We start from the raw sequence: 19,248 nt of genomic DNA on the forward strand, positions 1-19,248 counted from the left end.
ACTTGAGGCGATAAGTATTTGAAACCATATATTTTTTCAATAGTGCCAATAAAAAAAGGTAACAAACGCTTTCAAAAACTTGCAGTTTTTACTACAAGCATCATTCGCGTCTCACGTGTCGGTCAGAAACACAAGCACATTATCTCATTATAAATTCTTTACATTTTATAATACCTTTTCCGAAGATAACAGAGCAATTAATTCTACTACGTATTAAAGTTTTTTTTACACTATTTCCGCGCAAATTTTATATTAACGTGTACTCGTCGCGGTAGACATTTTTAGCGTCGATGATTATTGTAGGTTCTACTTGTAAATAAAATATACGAATGTCACTTAGAAATCTTTCTAAAAATACTTTATGGAAATAAAAAATCACATTTATAAAGTTTATAAGGCTTTTTATTATCCTTATAACAAAGGTCTTAATTATATCCAAAGCTGTTAATAATTTGTGTGTAGGGCGCCGTCTGTTTTGCAACTGCTTCACCAGCTTGCTTGGTAAGTTTCTGTAAAAAAAAAGTAAAATCGTTCGTCAGTATATGACAATTTATAACAAATAGCAGAAAGACAATGAATCCAACAAAAAATGCAGTCATTTACCTTGAGCTTGTCCCTCTTTTGTACTTCAACGATGGACTTGACGCGCCTCTTGTTCTCAAGGGTACGAACCACTGCCTTGTATTTCCATCCAACTTCATGTGAAAGACGTCCAACGTGACAGTACTGCAAATTTACAACAATCAATTAATACATGCAAAAATAAATAATTCTTGTAATAATTATTTTTGGAGCATTAACTCAGCTTAAATTGTCATCAATATTGGACATTACCAATAATCAGGCGCAAATTACCAAGACATCATTGTAAATTATTTAATGAACATAAATATTAAAAATGATGAAAAAAGTTGAATTTTACCTTCCTGCCTGGTTTCAGGCACATGACTCTCATTGCTCCAGGAACAACGACACGTTTCCTCCTGTCGTAAGGTGGAGGGCAGCCTTCGTACGTCTTTAGTCTCCTGAGAGCATCCTTACCTCTCTGTGTTTTGTGTGGGATCATTCCTGTAAAATGAATCGTATTGAGTAAGCTTTTCTATTAAAACCGAAACATTCTAAGTAAACTTGTAAGATCACTCTCATTGAAAATTTATTTTCACATAGCAGTCAAATAATGTAGGTAATAAGGTAATCACTGAATAATCTTATATTCGTAGTATCAAAAAATATGTATTCATGAAAACATACCACGAACGGTTTTCCACAGGATCTTGCTGGGAGCACGGAAGTGGAAGGGTCCACGGGCAGGATTCACATTACACCTCTTGCGAAGGAATGACATAAACTTCAGCTTGTTCCTGAAATTAACAAGAAACAATTAGAAATATATTCTCATTGGCACATTTCAATTTGATGATAAGAAGATAACTTCATAAAATGTGTTTGTTTCACAAGGACTCAAATAATGTAGGTAAGAATTATAATAATCATATGCGTTGTGCTTTCAATTTCATGACCTTATCGCAAATCTAAGAATATATACTTAATAAATTGAAAGTCTAACAAAAACTAGTAGCAAATCTAAAGCACAAATACAAGCCATACAACTGAAAATTCAGATAATTTCGCAAGACTTATAACAGTTATGGTGATAATTATTACCTGAAGAAGTTACCAGAGATGTTGAGCTGCTCGCATCGAACAACGATCACTCTGTTTCCTTGCAGGATGGTCTTGGCGATGATAGCCGCCAAACGACCAAGGAGATGGCCACGGCCATCGATAAGGATTGGCTGCAAGATGAAAAGAAAAACGTTGCATTAAACGAATCAGTAACTTATTGTACGTTAAGCAGGCAGATACATTGTTGATCCCGTTTAGAGCCACAAGTTAATAACAATGAAGCAGCCATAACCACGTGTACACCGCAACGTCAATGATATCGAGTAGGGTTAATTTTTTCAAAAATGACAATAACTACAATGAAAACTATGGAAGTAACGTAAAATATATTGAAAAAGATAGATCAGCAGTTCTCGGGAAACCTAACCGAAAAACTCGAAAGCTGCTGGCAAACACGTGTGCAACAACGGCGAATCAACAGTCGATCGTTATTTACGTTTTTCTCAGCTCTTACACTTTATCGAGCCGCAAAATAAATTGCGAATTTTTGCGCGTCGACACTGGAACGTGATTTAGCAAACTTTTCGACGACATCGCTCGGTTAAACTACGAAAATTTACGAAAGTTTCGCTACGAACCTTTTCACTGAAGCCAGTCATTTTGTCCCCCTAACCGGAAAAGAGTCCATTGAGGCTGCGAACGGACCAAGTGCTGCCGGAAGACGCCGACGTCGCCAACGCAAACTCGCGGCGGATTCCGCAGTTTTAGAGCGTGGCGGGAATTTTCGAATTTTTTTAGTCGCGACACTCGCTGCTGCTGTTGAGGAATACTATTTTATCCAGCTTTACTATCGTTATTGGTGGATCTGATTGAGTTATGATGTTCCGATGAATATTCAGCCTGGAACATGTTGTCCTGGGTAATTCTAATTAGATTTTTATTTTTTACATTGCGATGAAGGTAAAACAGGCATACTACATTACCGCGAGGCGATAAAAATATCGACTTCTCGAATCAGCCGGTAGATGTACACTTGTTGCCGAAGAAATGAATGTTCGGAAAGCGTTTAAATTTGTCTATAATTGGCAAATGTCCTTCATAGAAAATAAAGGTGCTTCCTTTTGTATAATTTAATACATGAATATTATATAATTGAAGCATCAAATATTTATTAACATCAACCTATTCAATATAATACATCTCATGGCAATTTACGGTAAATCCGAATCCTCGCCAATAATAAATAATCATATCTATAGAAATCCCGTAAACCAAACAATCACAACTATATTACGATTAAAATAGTAAAATTAACCGGTATGTACAAGAACGGCAAAAGCTTGGATAAACACCGCGAGCTCCTAAAATTAGCCCAACCTTTGTTCGCCATTCCCCTTTAAAAGGAAATAAAACCGCCTTGGACATTACAAGAGGAACGAAAGTCAGGGGGGAATAAAAAGACCTTCTTCGCGGACACGCGCGGCTCTGTAAACATCTGCTCTCTCTCTCGCCGCACGTGGCATCATCTTCTTATATTCTGTCGTGTGTGCCTCTGATCTATATAAGCGTAATTCATCCCTGTCTTTATTTAATTAAAGCCCGGTGTGAGAAAAATGTCCAAGTCTATATTTAATAATATTCGTAATCATCGCGAGCTAATTGCTTGTCATTTTACTTGAGTTAAATAGTTAAATTATACAATTCCTTTTTTTACAACAGACATTCATCTCCTTCGCTGCGTAGATAAACGCATATCCAAACAAAACAACCCCCTGTCCTCTAAAATTCAAAACAAGCAAGAAATATACAGACACAAACCATATACGCACACGCGACTTTCTCCTCCTCATCGCATATCCAACGCCCCAACGTCTAATCATCACAAAGGGGGGAGCCCCGCGTCGGACTAAAATAGAATTCTCGCATACAGAAAATCAGCGTCGTCGCAAGAAGTGGCAAAAAGTGCATCGCAGTACAAGTAAAACCCTTTCCATGGGTACAGTCGCAGTGAAGCGCGAGACAAGAATGCAAATTCGATGCGCCGATTTATAGTCGCGTGCGTATGCACTACTCATAGAGGAAACGCGTTGTCTTGAATTTTTTATTACTTCTGCGGGTATAAGCGCGTTTATCTATGGCGAACGGTCTCTGGTGTGTTTATCCGTTACATGAAACAGTGGAAACGTGAAGTTTTCCTATATAGGTTCTTTTGCGCTCATTGACCCGAGATCGATGTATAATTTCAAATAACACAGCTGGAAAAAAGCGACGGATCGAGGTTCCAAAGAAAAAGCTCAAGTGTTGAAACTTTGATAAAGAAATCCACACACTGCGCTGCAAGCTGACGCTAATGAAAAAATTCGATACGCGTACACTTTTGTAACTTTACACCGGAACGACTTGGCACCGACGTTTCCGTTTTATAAAGTGTAGGAAGCGAATTTCATTACAATTATTTCTCATAACATTCGCTCGAAAACCGACGAAACTCGAGAAAACATAGACGCCGCAGAATAGATCGTTGCAGATAATCGACGACTTTATCGTAGGTACACATATACCCTATTCCCGGTTAGATGCACGACGGCGATTATAATAGCCTGACTCAGGCGGGCTCATTATATGCTGATTCCGTCGGATTAGAGGACGTGCTACAGTCGCCAAAGCTGCAGCGCGCGCTTCGCAATGATTGGCTTCGCGGTTTTTCGCTCGGCTGGTATTATTTTTCCAATCCGCGTGTACGATGACCCCGTTCCTCTTTTTGCCTCATCCGGCTCGTATTTTCGAGAGCGTATACTTTGCTCTTTGACTCGCCGGTAATATAGCTGTTGATGTGTTTTTGTTCTTTGTACGGTATTGCTGAGCGGATTTCGGGCGATAATGAGTATGCTGATAACTTGGCGATGTTATAATGCACTGTGTTTATTTTTAGACCATATTGTCCTAGTGTGAATGGAGGATCCGAATATTAATAATCGCATTGTTGCGGCACGCATAATAACAATAATAAAAATAACGTATACGTTCGGATTAATCCTTGGAAGAATCACACGCGGTACAAAAAAGGTATATGAATCACGATCGATAATTTTTATAAGTATGACTTAACAGTTTACAAGAGTCGGACTGACGTAAGATAATATTCTTATATACGTTCGATACATAAAGTAAAAAACTTCAGCGAAGCCAATTCAATCGATTGGATTCCTTCAACTCCCAAACTTCTATATAGATTCCACGTCATGAGTATCGGTACTACCGTCTATCGCATAAATCCAGAGTAAATTTATTTCGGTTCGCTCGTTAAAGTGCTTTCGATGCGAGAGGCCTCCTCTTCGGCATACACGTACGAGTATACCTTATATACATGTATGTACATAAGTGTGTGTACACATGGAGAGAAACGGACCGATCCATTGAGTCATCGATGAATCGCGAAGGTCGATCGTGACCGATTTCCTGCGCGCCCGTATTTATTTGACACAGATGCGGCGCTACCTACTCCGATACTTATGGTGAATCAGAGAATGAAACGAAGGGCGATTTTTCGGCGAGGAAAGAGACCTCTGAGAGAGAAACTCCAGTTCTGGACTTCGCGACAAGATTACGACAGTCCCCGCAGCGCTTTATATGGGCAGAATTTTTCGCCGACGCGCGTGAAAGCTCTGGTAGTTTACCCGGACTCTCTACACATGATTTCGAATAATACTGTAAATCATGATCGTGGAACCTATACAATACATGCGCAATCAAATTTTTTAAAATAAATCTCCCGCAACACCAAAATTTTCTCTCAAATAATAATACAAAGTCCTTATATATTCGACGCGCGAATTGCCATCGTCAAGAGTGGCCTCGTTTTCGTGTAAAAATATCGAATGCAAACGTCCGCACGTGATGCATATAAATCCGACAGGATTTCAACGCCGCAGAAACGAAAGTATCCAGTGCGTCGATATTAATAATAATTCAGGTAACTATGATTAATTCGGTGCTATCTGCCAAGTCGAGGTGCAACTGACGCACGAACAGCTATGCATGACTGAGGTATTGCGCTGGAAGGCATTTCAGTCGCGGATATAACGGCGAACACGTTATATGCAAATGTTATGCCTGTAGTTTTGCCGTCACATCGGCCGCGAGGAGAGAGTGCTGTGAGTGCGCCGATGAGCACGAGAAGTCCTTGCTAAAAAGTATTAAAAACTGTGAGTGATGTCCTGCTGAATATTGCTGTTATTGTGCGTTTTAAAAATAGCGCGAATGGATATGAGGAAAATGTGTTGGGTGTACTTATCTTAAGCGAATTGATTCGAACTTCTGTGGAGCTTAATTGTAGCCCAGAATACTCTTTGCAACCAGTCATCGTAAATCCACCAATATTTCGATCATTTATGCGAGAGCTCGATTGACTCAAGATGGACATTCGAAAGATTGGTTATTCGAAACAAATTCCAGTAATACACAAGCTCCAACATATCTCTGGACAATTTCTCCTCTCCGAAGCTCCTCCTTTCCGGTCCTGTTATCAGACAAATTCCTATCGTGCCTCCGCCTCTTTCGCGAATGCGTATGCATGCATATACCAGCTGTGCTTGCATTGCACGCGGTTAGCTCGATTTAACGCCAGCCGAGCGTGACTACTGGTGTGTATATACATACCTTTCTCTGTGTCTTGGTTCTCAGGACTCGTGTTCTCAGCCGGAAAAAGAGCCGAGGATTCTTCTCTCTAACGTTGGAGGTCACGCGTTCGCTGAGTTTCGAGGGTGTTTATATTGTATGTGTATTATATTACGTGTTATACAACGACGGCAGGATGTGTTCTTTTGTCGGGATGCGCTGCTGTTCTGTTCTCGAGGCCGATGATGACTTGGAATGCTACATATACGAAGCGAGAGTAAACTTTAATTAATGCAAGGCTGATGATATGTGGGAGAAAAGAGTGCTGTATACCTTTTGTTGCAGTCGAGATTCCGAGGTCTTCTACGAGGTTTTTTGTCCGGATTTGCTCTGAAAATCAAAGTAATTTTTTATATAAGGGATGATGGAATTGACACTATTGGCCACAAGTTTCTCTCTCCACCGAAGTATATCCGCGAAAGAAAGTTCGATCAACCCTGTTACTTCGTAGGTATATATATATATATACATAGACACACAGAAGCGAATCGAAGAATCGCGTGCAGCGGTCGTTCGAGCTTCCTCTTTGTTAGTTTGCTATATGCACGCATACACTCTGTGTTGCTTGAGAGAGCGACAGGTGTTTTCATTACACAGACGTGTACTTATAACGATACGATATATTACTTACGCCTCTTATTATTAGCCGATCGCGTGACTCGCCAGCTCGAGCTATGGGTAAAGTGTTGAAAATTGATCCTGTTATGCTTAACTTGCCAATTAACAGAGCTGCTGGTCGTGTTAGATAAGAAGATTAGTCTTGAGAATCCAAGTGATGTTTTTCATCCCCTCGATACTTCTAGTATAGGTGGTGGCATTCAACAGTCAGTAAAATCCACTCAAAAAAGGTTACACTCGCAGACGCACCTTCAGACACACGCACACATCGCGAGAGAGATAGAGTAAGCAAGATAGAGGGAGCCTGGAGCCGCGAAGAGAGGGAGAAAAGTGTCGGGGGGGACCCGCGGAGTCCGAGGCTCGGCCGCCGGCGGAACAGTCGAAGCGCGATCGCCCGCAAGTGCAAACCTCTCGTCAGTTGCTCTTGTGTATATACATACTCATCTCGCTCGCACCCTCCGCTCGGAGCCTGTACTGTACTCGAACTCACGTGTTGACTTGTGAACGACGAGAAGAACAAGGAAGTAAGATGGCTTGCAACAGGGCAACCAAATCCGGATTCGCCGCCGAGGCGCAGCGAAAGGTTAGTTGGAACCTTCCGGTGGGGATATATGTTTGTGCATGTGACCTAATTCCCGGAAGGAGGGGCGGATAGGAAATAGGTCACGTGCCTCCTGATATATGTATACACTCGTTCTTTTTTTCTCTCTCTCTCTCTTTCGATTATAAGTACGTACTTAGCCGCTTGTGAATCATGAGTATATAAGTGTGCGCGTATTGAAAGATACGGAACGACTTTATTATCGCAAAGTAATAAATGCGCCGTTTCCGCGAACAACGTATGTATTTACATACTCGCGGCTCTCGCAGTGTTTTAACAGACGCCTGCGATGCGCGAGAATAAATAATCGCGTTAAACAAGCATAATACGTCATTCCTCCGCGAGCTTTCACGGTACATCCTTGCAGGCGAGATCCTTCGAAAAATCAATAAAATCCTCTCCTCTCGAGGTTGCTCCTACGGTAAACTTGTATAAATTTTGCAAAACCGACCCACTTTCATCTCCGGGCTCTTTCTCTCCCGCGCGATAAGAAGAGGCGACATCACCGCCAAGAGGTTATTACGGTTATCCGACGCGTAGAGGGGAACACGACGGGGGTGCAGAACGCGCGAAGAGCTGTATAAGCCGAAGAGAGGAGAATAATACCTGTTGCCGGTTTTTGTTCCTCGGAATGCAGCCGCTGATGCACACTTGCTGCGTCCGATGCATCTGGGTCAAGGTCCTCTCGGACCGACTTTTTTCGGACTCTCTGGCATGCTTGCAGAGATGCGCGCGCTTACTCCTCGTTTAATTTTCGGACGGTTTGCTTGTACTGTTGCTGTACACGATTAAAAAAAAAAAATTGTGCAAAGGAACGGTAGACATAAGCGCGCCAAATTTCAAATTAACCGCTCACTATACCTGTGCGTGTGTGTGTGTGTGAAATGCAACGGAACAGCTTAGGAGCGGTTCTCACGGCCATTAGGCGAATTAACATCCATCGAGCGAATTCCCGCGGAGAGAGAAACAACGCGAAATGAATTATTCCGAAATGACCGGCCTGCCGCTGCGCTGTGTACTTAATTCGCAATTCGTGCTTTTCCATCGAAGCTATGTTCGCGCGCGCGCTCGGTTTACGAAACCGAGATTCTAACCCCCTCTCTCTCTCTCTCTCTCTCTCTCTCTTTCGCATATACTTATAATCGTTATAACGAAAGAATTTCTCTATACAGTTAATCAATTCGACGGCGCGTGTGATAAGCAAAACGTTCGCTTCGGAGAGACAGCGTTAATTGTGTTATTCAAACAGAGAACGTCTGTACGAAATTCCTGCGACATGACTAAGAATCAATAAAGAACAATTACAAAGAAGCTTCGCGCGCGCGCGAACGCGCGGCTGTATGAATATACAAAAATATAAAACTCAAAGCCCTCGATCGATGACTCACGCATGTAACCGCTCGCAGCTGTTTCCTGGACTCGAAATTCGGCTGCACCCTCAGACTGCGGGGAGATAAAAAACGCAGACGCTATAGTATACTTATAGCGCGCGCGAAACCCGGCGGCCATGGTACACTTCGTCGCGGGCGCCTTTGAACCATACGTGCGCGCATAAGGCTTTCTCTCTCCCTGGTATTAAGGATATATAGTCGTAAAAAGGTCGCGCTTGCGTCACGATTTCAGGCCTAAAAGAGCGATCTCCGCGCGTCTGGTTATTATTAGCCCGTTCCAATTTTTCCCTCCTCCATATGCGCGTTCCTTTTTGATCTCTCGCGATAGAGCCGTGTGTGTACGAAAAATACAGCGAAAAAAAAACTGTAAACGGTTGGTTAAAAAGGTCAATAATAAATTGGCGATTAGTTAGCGGGAGTCGAACGCAACGAGTGTATACTCGGCCGACGACCGGTCATTAATGAAAGTCGATCGCGCATTCCATTGTCCCGCGCGCTTTGTTTATCGCCCGCGGAGACTCTCGCTCACATGTGTCTTTCTCCGTATATTATCTTCCCTGAAAATATTCGATGGGATACGTACTATAAACTTTATCAGTTTACGTGTGCTGTAATTATAAACCCTTTTTTTCTTTCTCGAAGGAAGGTTAGAGGCAATAAAACGATTTACGAAATTTTTACTGGCTGCAGTGCAGCGGACTGTCGCAATCGACTGCGCGTTAAATTGTTTTATATTTTAATTGCCTCGTATAGCGAATTTAGTGGAAGAGAGTTTGTCGAGGGTATAAAGTAGTGCGGTGTGGCGGGAGGGACAATGCCGTTAGGTATTTTATCTGAAAACGCTTTAAATTTACGCCGAGAGAGGTTATTAAACATTGGAGAGTGTGCCATTGTTTACCAGGACGTTGTATAACTCCGAGAGACTTTCCTAACTTGGTCGTGTACTAGTACCGTTTAATTTCCTACCGTAACCAATGCCGGACGTATAATATATTTATTAATAAAATTAAATTGAATAAGTATAGCCGACCGTAAAACGAACGAAAAAAACATCAAGTATACGGTCATCCTCCAATATTAGAAATGATACGAGCCGCCGAGGTAGAGAAACGCGGCGAAGCTCAAAGGACATGAAAAGGCTCACGAGTCGCTCGGGGGGCAATGGCATAATAATATAAAAAAGACTTCGTGCGCTTCTCTCGCTCTGCTGTATGTGTACCAAAGTGTATACGTTAATTCCGACACCAAAGGCCTGTGCGGTGTACATTCGGAGGTCGTGAATAGTTTTGCGCGCCGAGTACGATTTCGAGAGAGCCGAGCGGGGTGATTAACGCTACGAGAGAGTCGTATGCAAAGTGATTTATCGCTCGACTGCGGTAAAAGAATTGCTATTCGAGAGCTGGCTGGGTTTTTTCGTTTCAACTTTGTACCAGTAGGAATGTTTCGGTTTAATTGACCCTTGATAGATAAGAGAAATTCATCCGATCGTCGTCGAGTCGCGGTTAATTAATATTAATCGGTAGCAGCTCTCCGCGTCGTCAACAGTGATTATACATAGAGAGCAACCTCGAAATCAATGATAATACCGTTAGTTTCGTGTGTGTGTGTGTGTGTGTGTGTCGCGAGCGCGTCTGATAGATGTACGGAAAAATAATATGTTTATTTTGTACAAGGTCTCATCCCGAAGGCCTTATCTCGTGTATTTTTTGTTTCGCCGTCTAATTTCTGTGAGCAGAGTTTGATCATGCGTTAATATTAGCGTTGAATCATCATCTTTGAATAATTTAATTGAATGTGAAAAGCCTCGAGATGTTCGCAAACAATAACACGGCAAGGTGGGTTATGTTCCGATGAAGATGTTTTGTTATTCAAGGTGTGTATGGGCTCGCTCCTCTTTTTCGAATTATTTAACAGCGGTCGAGTGGCCAGAAGAAAACTGTTTGATTCATTAAGATTCAAACCGCGGCTTCTCGGCGAAATTCTGCCGAGAATCTAATGAATGACATCAGCCTCTGGAAAAAAAAATGAAAGAAACATGACGCGATGAGCGTAGAGCGTTGAAAAAGTGAAAACGTCGTCACGTATGTGTAGGTATTATACGGGTATAAAAAATTAAGATTTTTTTTTTTGATTGATAATAAATGTATTACACAGTGACGTATTTTTTTACTCAAAAAATTCCTCAATCGACGCAGTGCTTTCAGAAGTATACTTCACTTTCATCGTCCTTTACAATCGACTTATTCGTGAAATTTAATTTACTTTAATCCTATACGGTTACGGCAATTTTTGATTTTTCTAATGGTTAATATTCCAGCGCATAACGCAATGATTCCTATAAAAAATCCAACCAAGCATCAAAATTAAATATAGAGAGCAATATAAAGAAATATCAATTTTACTAATTTAAAATTTCGATATCCTCGCGAAAAAACGAATCCGAATCGGACCGAACAAAAGACATATTTCACCGCGACGATTGATCATCAGTACGTCATCGTCTCTGACTTCTGTTTTCACAGCGCATACTTTTCGCGCGTTTAATTAAACAAACACACACATCTCGCTCTCACTCCCCGAAAATTTACGCGCGATATAACTCAATCTCCCATGTGTACTATACCTATATATAAGGCGGCGTGCGCTTGGAGATCGAGTAAAAAATCGGTTAAAGGAAAGCGCCCAAGTTCGCATTCCACGACGACGTGTATTTATATCCGCTTTTGGCTCATCGTCGCCTCGAAGAGAGTAAAAGCGAAACCGAACGATCTTATATAGCACTCGAGTAAGCCCTGTGTATATCGCGACTCTCGAGAGGCACTTTACGACTTCGACGAACCTCGGCTTCGCGCGCCTGGGATGTAGCACTTGCGATTTATCGAAATTCCGGATGTCGGCGGCGAGTTTCCGCGAATCGTCGCTTTCGAGAGTGCATGCGTGTACGGAGAAAGTTTGATAAGCGGTGTAAAGATTTTCGAGTGTAATTAATCACGTGGAAGCTGTATGAAAATGCAATCGAAGCATTATATATATATATATATATATTGCTGGTATATAGAATCAGTTAGTAGGTCAACGCGATGCATATGGTATTGCAGAAATCGAGGGGAGAATTTCCCTTTTTTTCTCTTTCCGTGTATTCTATCCCTCTCGCGCGAGGAGAACACTAAAAGTCTTTTAGCGCATAGCAGTGACTCTTCGACGAGATATGCGCGCGCGTTTCCGAGCGCTATATTTGCCGAAGGTGATAAGGCACGCGATGCGCCGTCGCTGTTTTATCTCCTACTCACGCGTATACGTATATATACTGGCTCCTTCTAATTCTCTCTATACACAAAACGCTCCGGCAAGATTTTTCTCGCACTACATTCTCACGTTGTAAAATTCGACGCGTCACTTGGAAAAAATTCTTCTCTGGTCTTTTATCTCTGCAGCGAGCGGACCCGTAAAAAAAAAGTCGTCGTGAGGCACGTGAGCGCCGACTTTCTTTCTCGAAAAAGTCAAACAACACAACGCATACCTCTCTCGTCCTATACGCACATATATCGAAAGCGTGTAAGTATAACATCGAGAGAGAAAGAGTCCCTTGCTCTCGAAACGGAATTAACGATCTGCTCGCGCTTACGTCAATGCGAGCGAGAGAGAAGAAAGCGAAAACGATTTCTGCGACCGCTTGGCCTTATATAGGGGCAACCTCACGCGTGCCGCGGTGGTGCTATGGTATTATACATCAGGGCTGCGATGCGTATGACTCACGTTTGCCGCATAACTTCTTCCTTATGTCACTCGAGAGAGGCGCGTCGCTCTGGCTTTTTGGGGATGGACGAGATCTAGATATATAGGTCGTTGTTCGAGAATTTTTTTTTTCTTTACAAAAAACTTTATATATAGTGTAAAAAAATCTGTGTGTTTCAGACGCGTGAGAACGAATCGGCCTTCTATACCCAATGCGTTTGTTTTTCCTCAGCGGCATCTCTATAGCTATAACGGTTTCCGACTGTATGACTTATACGTGTCTTCGGATACTCGTATATATCTGTATCTCAAATCTCGTTTCCGTGTCACACACGTAGACGCGTTCGTCTATCTATTTACGATCAGATATTCAAAGATCATCGATCATACGTGTGTAGCTATACCCACGAAATGAGCTTGACACATAGACAAATTCCAATGTGTGTATAACAGCTGCACTTCTTATCATGCGCGTATGCAACGGCATCTTCGCCGCGAACTTTTTCCTCCTCTCAGAGAGCCGAAAAAGTCGCAGTTGAGAGAGAGAGAGAGAGAGAGACCACTCCCCCCGATGCTCATCCTTGGCCGGCTCGCCTTGACTCCTCCTTTTGCCGCGAAGAGGAGAGACAATGCCAGGAGGATAACACACGCACGTGTGTGTGTGGGGAGGGGGAGTGGAGAACTGCAGGATATATGGCATAACGTCTTTTAATCGAGTGTGCAGTGTATTTTTGAGACTGACGCAGCTCTCATAGCTGGAAGGAATTTCCAAAACGCCGAAGCAAAAATTGCAAATCACACGTGACTCCCACTGTATATAACCATGCAATCTCCCTCTCTCGAAGAAACCACCGACTCATCTTCGATTCCTCAAACTTCAACTCGCAGCGCTATCCTCGGCTCTTTGCTGCTATGCGCATAAAGTCGCGTTCAAGGTCTCTCTCCCGAGCGTCGGAGTGTGTGTGTGTATAAGCGAGCTGAGCAAGGATCCCGTGTATATACAGGCACGTGGCCTTGGGAGATTCTATATACTCGCCGGCCGGTGTTAACGGCTCGGGCTCTACTCTGCTCTCTCGCGCAGCTCTTGCAGGATTCAACCTTATCGCGACACGCTGCTCTGTATTATGTGTGTGTGTGTGTGTGTGTGGGTGGGAGTAGTGGATAATGGAAGAGGATGTGTCGTGCAATTGATTTTTATTAGAGATGTGCGATTCGATGATGCGGTTATTGCTATTATTCTCGTTTGGTTGGGTGAAAGAGGCATTGATGAGGAGAGGCATACAGAAATGCCTGTGTGTTTGGAGTTGGATGTAGGATGAAGGGCGTTTTTGTTCAGATGGAAAATTTGACTACTAGCTGACACGTAAAACAGTCGAATCGTTCTCAAACATTTGAATTGGAAAAAAAAAGCTTGAAACACTCGAGGAATACGTTAATTGCCGAGTAAATAGCCCCCGAACAAAATCATGTCTCAATAGCTTATACACAGTACAACACACTCGTAAAAATGCCAAAAGTGCGTCCCGCATTTCAATCGCATACGCACCTCGTCGTTCATTCAGCTCTTGTATACGAAAAAAAAAAGAAAAGAAAAAGGAGAAGAGAATCGTGTCGACGCTTGAACTACTTCGAAACTCAACCCCGAAAGGATCGATGATATGAATTCGGCCTTATAAGGCCGCGGCCTTCTCTCTTTCTCGCATCAGTTGCATAAGGAGCTCGTTATTCGCGGACCTTGGAGGATTTTTCACCTTTTTCGGCGTTTCCATTCGCAAGATGCGATTCTAAAGCGTATCGGATCACACCTGCACTACAATATAATATTTATAGTATAAAATGAAGATATTCCTCAATAAAAGGAAGAGAAGTGCGCAGACGATCTTTTAACGGTTATTATACACACAGTCGTTCGCCGTGACGCCAAAGCGACCTGGAAAAAAGAGCGACATTCACCCGTGCTGCGGCGGCAACCTAAAAAAATACGCGCACCGCGCCTTACACGTTGCCTTATAAGGACCAAAGTGCCGCGCGCACGATGCGAAAATGCGCGCGGCGTTTCGCGAATGGCCGGAGTGTAATGTGCGGCCGATTTCTTTTAATAACGCGATATGTAGGTTGAGGCGCTTTTTGGATTTGCACATGCAAGCGACTTCTTTTTTTTTTTGTCCTTGTTGTAATGGAAACGCGTTTGACAGTCGAATGCAGTTATAAGCGTCGTGGAAAAAGAAGCTCGTAGATAGAACGGTTTTTTAAGCATTTTATTAGTCGTAGTATAAATTTATATAGGTGGCACATCAGGATGAAATTTCTCTTGGAAATATAGATTTACTTCCTGTGTACACTGACTCATCGACGACGATTGGGTCGATATGCAAATGTGTGCACTGATGTCATACGGCGGACACGTGTGACGGTTCTGGTCATTATTGATCTAAAAGTGGCATCGCCTAGAGTATAAGCTCTGAGATCGACCAATCAAAGGACATCGCGAGATAATATACTCATAGTTGATGTCTTCCGATTTTAAATTTTCTTAAATCATATAATGCTATACGTACCGATAAAAAAAAAGAATAGCTCGCAGCCATAATCCCGATAGCAATTAACCCGATCTAAGATCGATACATATTACACGCTCGAACCACATGCAAATCGGTATTTTTCACCGCAAGCCGATATCTTGTAGCCTAAGCGGCCACTGGTATATACAATAAGCTGCACGCTAATGTATTGCTATATATACATATATATATAATATTATAGTCGGGAAATCGGTTTCCAAGCGGCGCAGCGAAAGTGTCCGATAGACCAAGAACCGATTGTATAACAGCTAGTATAAAATACAAGCGGGGGTTATTCGCGCCCGCAGCAGTGGCGTTTGTATAAAGGAAATTGCCTGTGAAATGGAGGTGGATTAGCGCGTAATTAACTATATGTTATACCATTTTTCTATACGTGAATATTTTTGATGCGTATCTTTGACCTAAAATAGGCGGCTCTTTTCAATGGTTCTTTTCCGATTATATCGGTACTGTACAGAGCTTCGAGGGATCTTTTTGATATGGTCAATTTCGATGGACGTCATAGTTGTGACTCGTGCGAACGTTTAATCACTCGTCATTCGTGATGCAAACCATTACAGCACGTGTCGACGATTATTTTCCAATGACGAATATTCATACATGCCTTATAAAAAGTAGATGGTAAAATTTTATTAACACAGTTGAATTAAAACTTGGATATATAAAAGCACTCGTATTATCGTTCCGTTGTCCATCACACATCCGTACAATCAAAGCCCGCGTATGTACACCGCACATAAATCAGCCAATAAAACCAGAGCAGCAGCATATCGCATACCGTCAAAAAAGATCACGATACTTACACACAGCAAAATTCGCGAAATTCGTTCCGGAAATCAGGCCGACCGCCGCAACTAGCGCTACTTTATCATATTCGCAGCTTCCTCTTATTGTCGCCGCGTATGTGTGTACACGACGGTTGACACCACCAGCAGCTGTCATGACGCAACTCTCGTCCACGCGTCAAACAGAAAAGAAAAAAATAGTCCGATTGGCTATTCCGTGAAACCCACGCAAATAAGCGCGTTTAAGAAGAGAAATTTCTCGGCTGGTATAACACAGAGTACAGAGCTGGTATATCATACAGAGTATATAGTTTAGATAGAGGACGTTGTTCCTGCCAATGTCGCGGTTGCACACAAGGAAATCCGCTTCGCGACGGACGATGAGTCACTTTTTATATTTTCTTTCTATTTTCGAGTCCTCTGTCACGTTGCACATACGCGTCTCGTTACGTAAATTCGACGAGACACGCGCTTATGGAGAGGATTATTACTAGAAGAAAAAAAGACGTACGACGACGATAACCCTGATGTGGGGGCGTGACTGGACGGAATCGAAGCGTTTAATATTCGCGCTTTTTTCGTTTTGTCAGATACGTATACGTGTGTTGTAGATAATATGCACGTAAATTCTCGAAAGATAATCGCAACGGGTATACTCGGAATTAACGCGCAGCTTATCGTGGCTTACTATTGATCTGTGATAAGAGGTGAGAGAATACCGAAAAATGCGGATACTTATCGGGAAGTACGACTCAGCAATAATCCCGATGCCTCTGGGTGTTTACTGCGAAAGCTTTACGCTTTTTTTTCTCATCAGAAGCTTTTTTTAAAAAAGTCGCGACTGTTAAGAAATATTCGTATAATAATTTCCTTCGAAAAATCCCACTCGCCGCATTCGCGTATAATAATGATAATATAAGCGAAATTTGAAAAAAAAAACAACAACAACTCGTCGTAAATTCTCAAGCGGCCAAACCAGAATTCCAGCACAGCAGCAGCGCCCACGACAAAGTACCACATAAATGTGCGACAAAGTCGCAGCGCCAGAAGAAAACTGCTCGACGGGCAGATTCTTATCGTTGGTTTATATGAAAGGGGGCAATAATCGGCGATTGAATTTTTTCGCACTTTTTTTTAGTTATACGATGCGTGAATGTACATTATTAAGTCTATTGTGCTTATAGTGAAAAATTCGAATAATTAATGACGGACTTGTTTCCCGTGTTACAGATCAACAGCAAGTACAGCGAGGAACTGGCACAGGAGAGTCTCGAGTGGATCAAGGCGATCACCGGCGAGAACATCAACACGAGCGGCGACATGGAGAACTTCTACGAGACCCTCAGGGACGGAACGCTGCTCTGCAGGTACGCATGCGAGATAGTAGACCATGATTGGACACGTGCTTGAATCGACGATTATAACGCTCGAATTCGAATTTAATTCTAGGTTGGCCAACTGCATCCAGGAGAACTCGGTTAAGAAGATCAACAAGTCGACGATGGCGTTCAAGTGCATGGAGAACATCGGCGCCTTCCTCGACGCCGCTCGCGCCTTCGGTGTACCCGCCCAGGAGGTCTTCCAGACCGTCGACCTCTGGGAGAAGCAGAACCTCAACTCCGTCGTCATATGCCTCCAGTCGCTCGGCAGAAAGGTATGATAATAATGGAATTTAAGAATTTTAAATACCAAAATTAGCTGACACTAACGAACGCAATTTTAATTCTAGGCGGGTAACTACGGCAAGCCGAGTATCGGGCCGAAGGAGGCCGACAAGAACGTGCGCCACTTCACGGAGGAGCAGCTGAAGGCGGGCCAGGGTGTCATCAGTCTTCAGTACGGCAGCAACAAAGGCGCCAATCAGAGCGGCATCAACTTTGGCAACACTCGACACATGTAAACTGCGCCGAGACTAAATCAAGACCGCACACACACACACACATACACAACACACAAACACAACGACGATACTCGTTAATCTATATGTATACGCGTACATAATGTGTTATTACATGTAATATCGACGTCGAGCTCGATAGATTATATATTATACATAGAGGAGAGACGAACGTATTATATATATATATTGCGCGCAGTCCTGGATACGTATATACTGCATGCGAGAGACACATGACTTATTCTTTGCAACGAGGAGTATACGTACGTTTAATAATTTACTAAAAAAGAAAATACGTATCGCAGGACGTTCAGGGTCCATGATTCGATGTGTCGATAGCTGCTGTTGATCAGAGTTGGGGCACACTTCGCTTTCTTTCATTCCTCCTTCGTGAGATTTTTCAATTTCTTTTTCTCACAAACATTTGACATTCGAATTCAATTATCCTATATATATATTATTTTTTTATTTTACTTTTGTTGGAATCGAGTTAATTCTCTTTTCGCTTTATTTTGGTTTACACCCAACGCTGATGTAGCCGAAATCAAGTCTATAATCACTTATTTTCTCGAGCATGAAGCGCAGATGTAGTACATATATTTTATTTCTATTGTATCACTTGTTTTACATCGAACTCGTTGATTGGCGAGAAAAGGTTGTGCATACCGAGAAAGAAGTAAATCTGTTTGCTATTTTCAAAATTTTACAAACACGGAAATTACTTTGCGGTCGCTAGCACGCATACTTGTATTCCAGTATTTAGAATAGTAGAGTACCTTTTTGACTATTTTTGACAATCGTTACGCAACTTGTGAACCAAAAGTGTCAATTCTCGAACGCCAATTGTAGGAAATTAATGCATGGAAATTTGAAATAAAAATTGCAACTTTTCCATTATATTTTGTAAAAACTATTGATGTAGATAAAGCATTTTAGCATGTAATCTGATGGTGGCATTTCAACTAACTACAATCTGCAAAGAGATAATAGAAATTGTTTATGTATGTACCTATGAACAATCACAAGAAGTATATATTATACATATATGCCTACTCTATACTGTATTGTTTTTACAAAAGTCGCACACATATTCGAACAAAAATGCTTTGCAAGACCATGTTATGCGTGATATTTACAATTATTTTATCAACGACGAATTATTAAATATTGTATTATTTATATAAGCATTTTGTACAAATAACTTTTGACAGTTAAAATTTGAAGAATTTAATTGGTTAAGAAATTATTGTGTAAAGACATTTGAAAAGATTATATAAGATCTAATAAATGTGACACTTAGTGATACAAAAAATCGCCTTATTCACCTTCATCCTCT

The 19,248-nt window shown here is 42.0% G+C and overlaps 2 protein-coding genes and 1 long non-coding RNA gene across 5 annotated transcripts; 1 reads left to right on the forward strand and 2 right to left on the reverse strand.

The window, feature by feature from the left end:
* Positions 1–380: 380 nt before the first annotated feature.
* Positions 381–2,393, reverse strand: LOC100118263 (60S ribosomal protein L13a). The gene is made up of 6 exons (XM_008215505.3): positions 2,265–2,393; positions 1,666–1,796; positions 1,252–1,361; positions 923–1,068; positions 604–726; positions 381–509 (listed from the first exon to the last, which is right to left on the reverse strand). Exons 1-6 carry the CDS (start codon positions 2,283–2,285, stop codon positions 426–428), a joined length of 615 nt encoding a protein of 204 aa, XP_008213727.1. The 5' UTR covers positions 2,286–2,393; the 3' UTR covers positions 381–425.
* A 2,130-nt stretch (positions 2,394–4,523) lies between these two features.
* LOC116416825 lies at positions 4,524–8,715 on the reverse strand. Of its 3 annotated transcripts, XR_004227164.2 has the most exons (6): positions 8,384–8,715; positions 8,129–8,300; positions 6,935–7,102; positions 6,577–6,633; positions 6,286–6,501; positions 4,524–6,145 (listed from the first exon to the last, which is right to left on the reverse strand). It is a non-coding gene; the product is annotated as an uncharacterized LOC116416825 (long non-coding RNA). The 3 variants fall into 3 exon arrangements; XR_004227163.2 differs by lacking the exons at positions 8,129–8,300; positions 8,384–8,715 and having other exon boundaries at positions 6,935–7,218; XR_004227165.2 differs by lacking the exons at positions 8,129–8,300; positions 8,384–8,715 and having other exon boundaries at positions 4,524–6,212; positions 6,935–7,143.
* On the forward strand, positions 7,264–19,217 carry LOC100123559 (myophilin). The gene is made up of 4 exons (XM_001607814.6): positions 7,264–7,504; positions 17,246–17,382; positions 17,465–17,669; positions 17,745–19,217. Exons 1-4 carry the CDS (start codon positions 7,451–7,453, stop codon positions 17,913–17,915), a joined length of 567 nt encoding a protein of 188 aa, XP_001607864.1. The 5' UTR covers positions 7,264–7,450; the 3' UTR covers positions 17,916–19,217.
* The last annotated feature ends 31 nt before the right edge of the window (positions 19,218–19,248 follow it).

This window comes from Nasonia vitripennis, chromosome 3 (assembly GCF_009193385.2).
Source record: "Nasonia vitripennis strain AsymCx chromosome 3, Nvit_psr_1.1, whole genome shotgun sequence".
Classification (NCBI taxonomy): domain Eukaryota; kingdom Metazoa; phylum Arthropoda; class Insecta; order Hymenoptera; family Pteromalidae; genus Nasonia; species Nasonia vitripennis.

Coding starts and splice junctions, on each gene's coding strand:
- LOC100118263 (XM_008215505.3), bottom strand. CDS start 2,285: ATGACTGGCTTCAGTGAAAAG. Junction 1,362..1,665: donor ATCTCTGGTAACTTCTTCAG/GTAATAATTATC, acceptor TGTTAATTTCAG/GAACAAGCTGAAGTTTATGT. Junction 727..922: donor GCCTGAAACCAGGCAGGAAG/GTAAAATTCAAC, acceptor GTAAATTTGCAG/TACTGTCACGTTGGACGTCT.
- LOC100123559 (XM_001607814.6), top strand. CDS start 7,451: ATGGCTTGCAACAGGGCAACCAAATCCGGATTCGCCGCCGAGGCGCAG. Junction 7,505..17,245: donor CCGCCGAGGCGCAGCGAAAG/GTTAGTTGGAAC, acceptor CCCGTGTTACAG/ATCAACAGCAAGTACAGCGA. Junction 17,383..17,464: donor GACGGAACGCTGCTCTGCAG/GTACGCATGCGA, acceptor ATTTAATTCTAG/GTTGGCCAACTGCATCCAGG.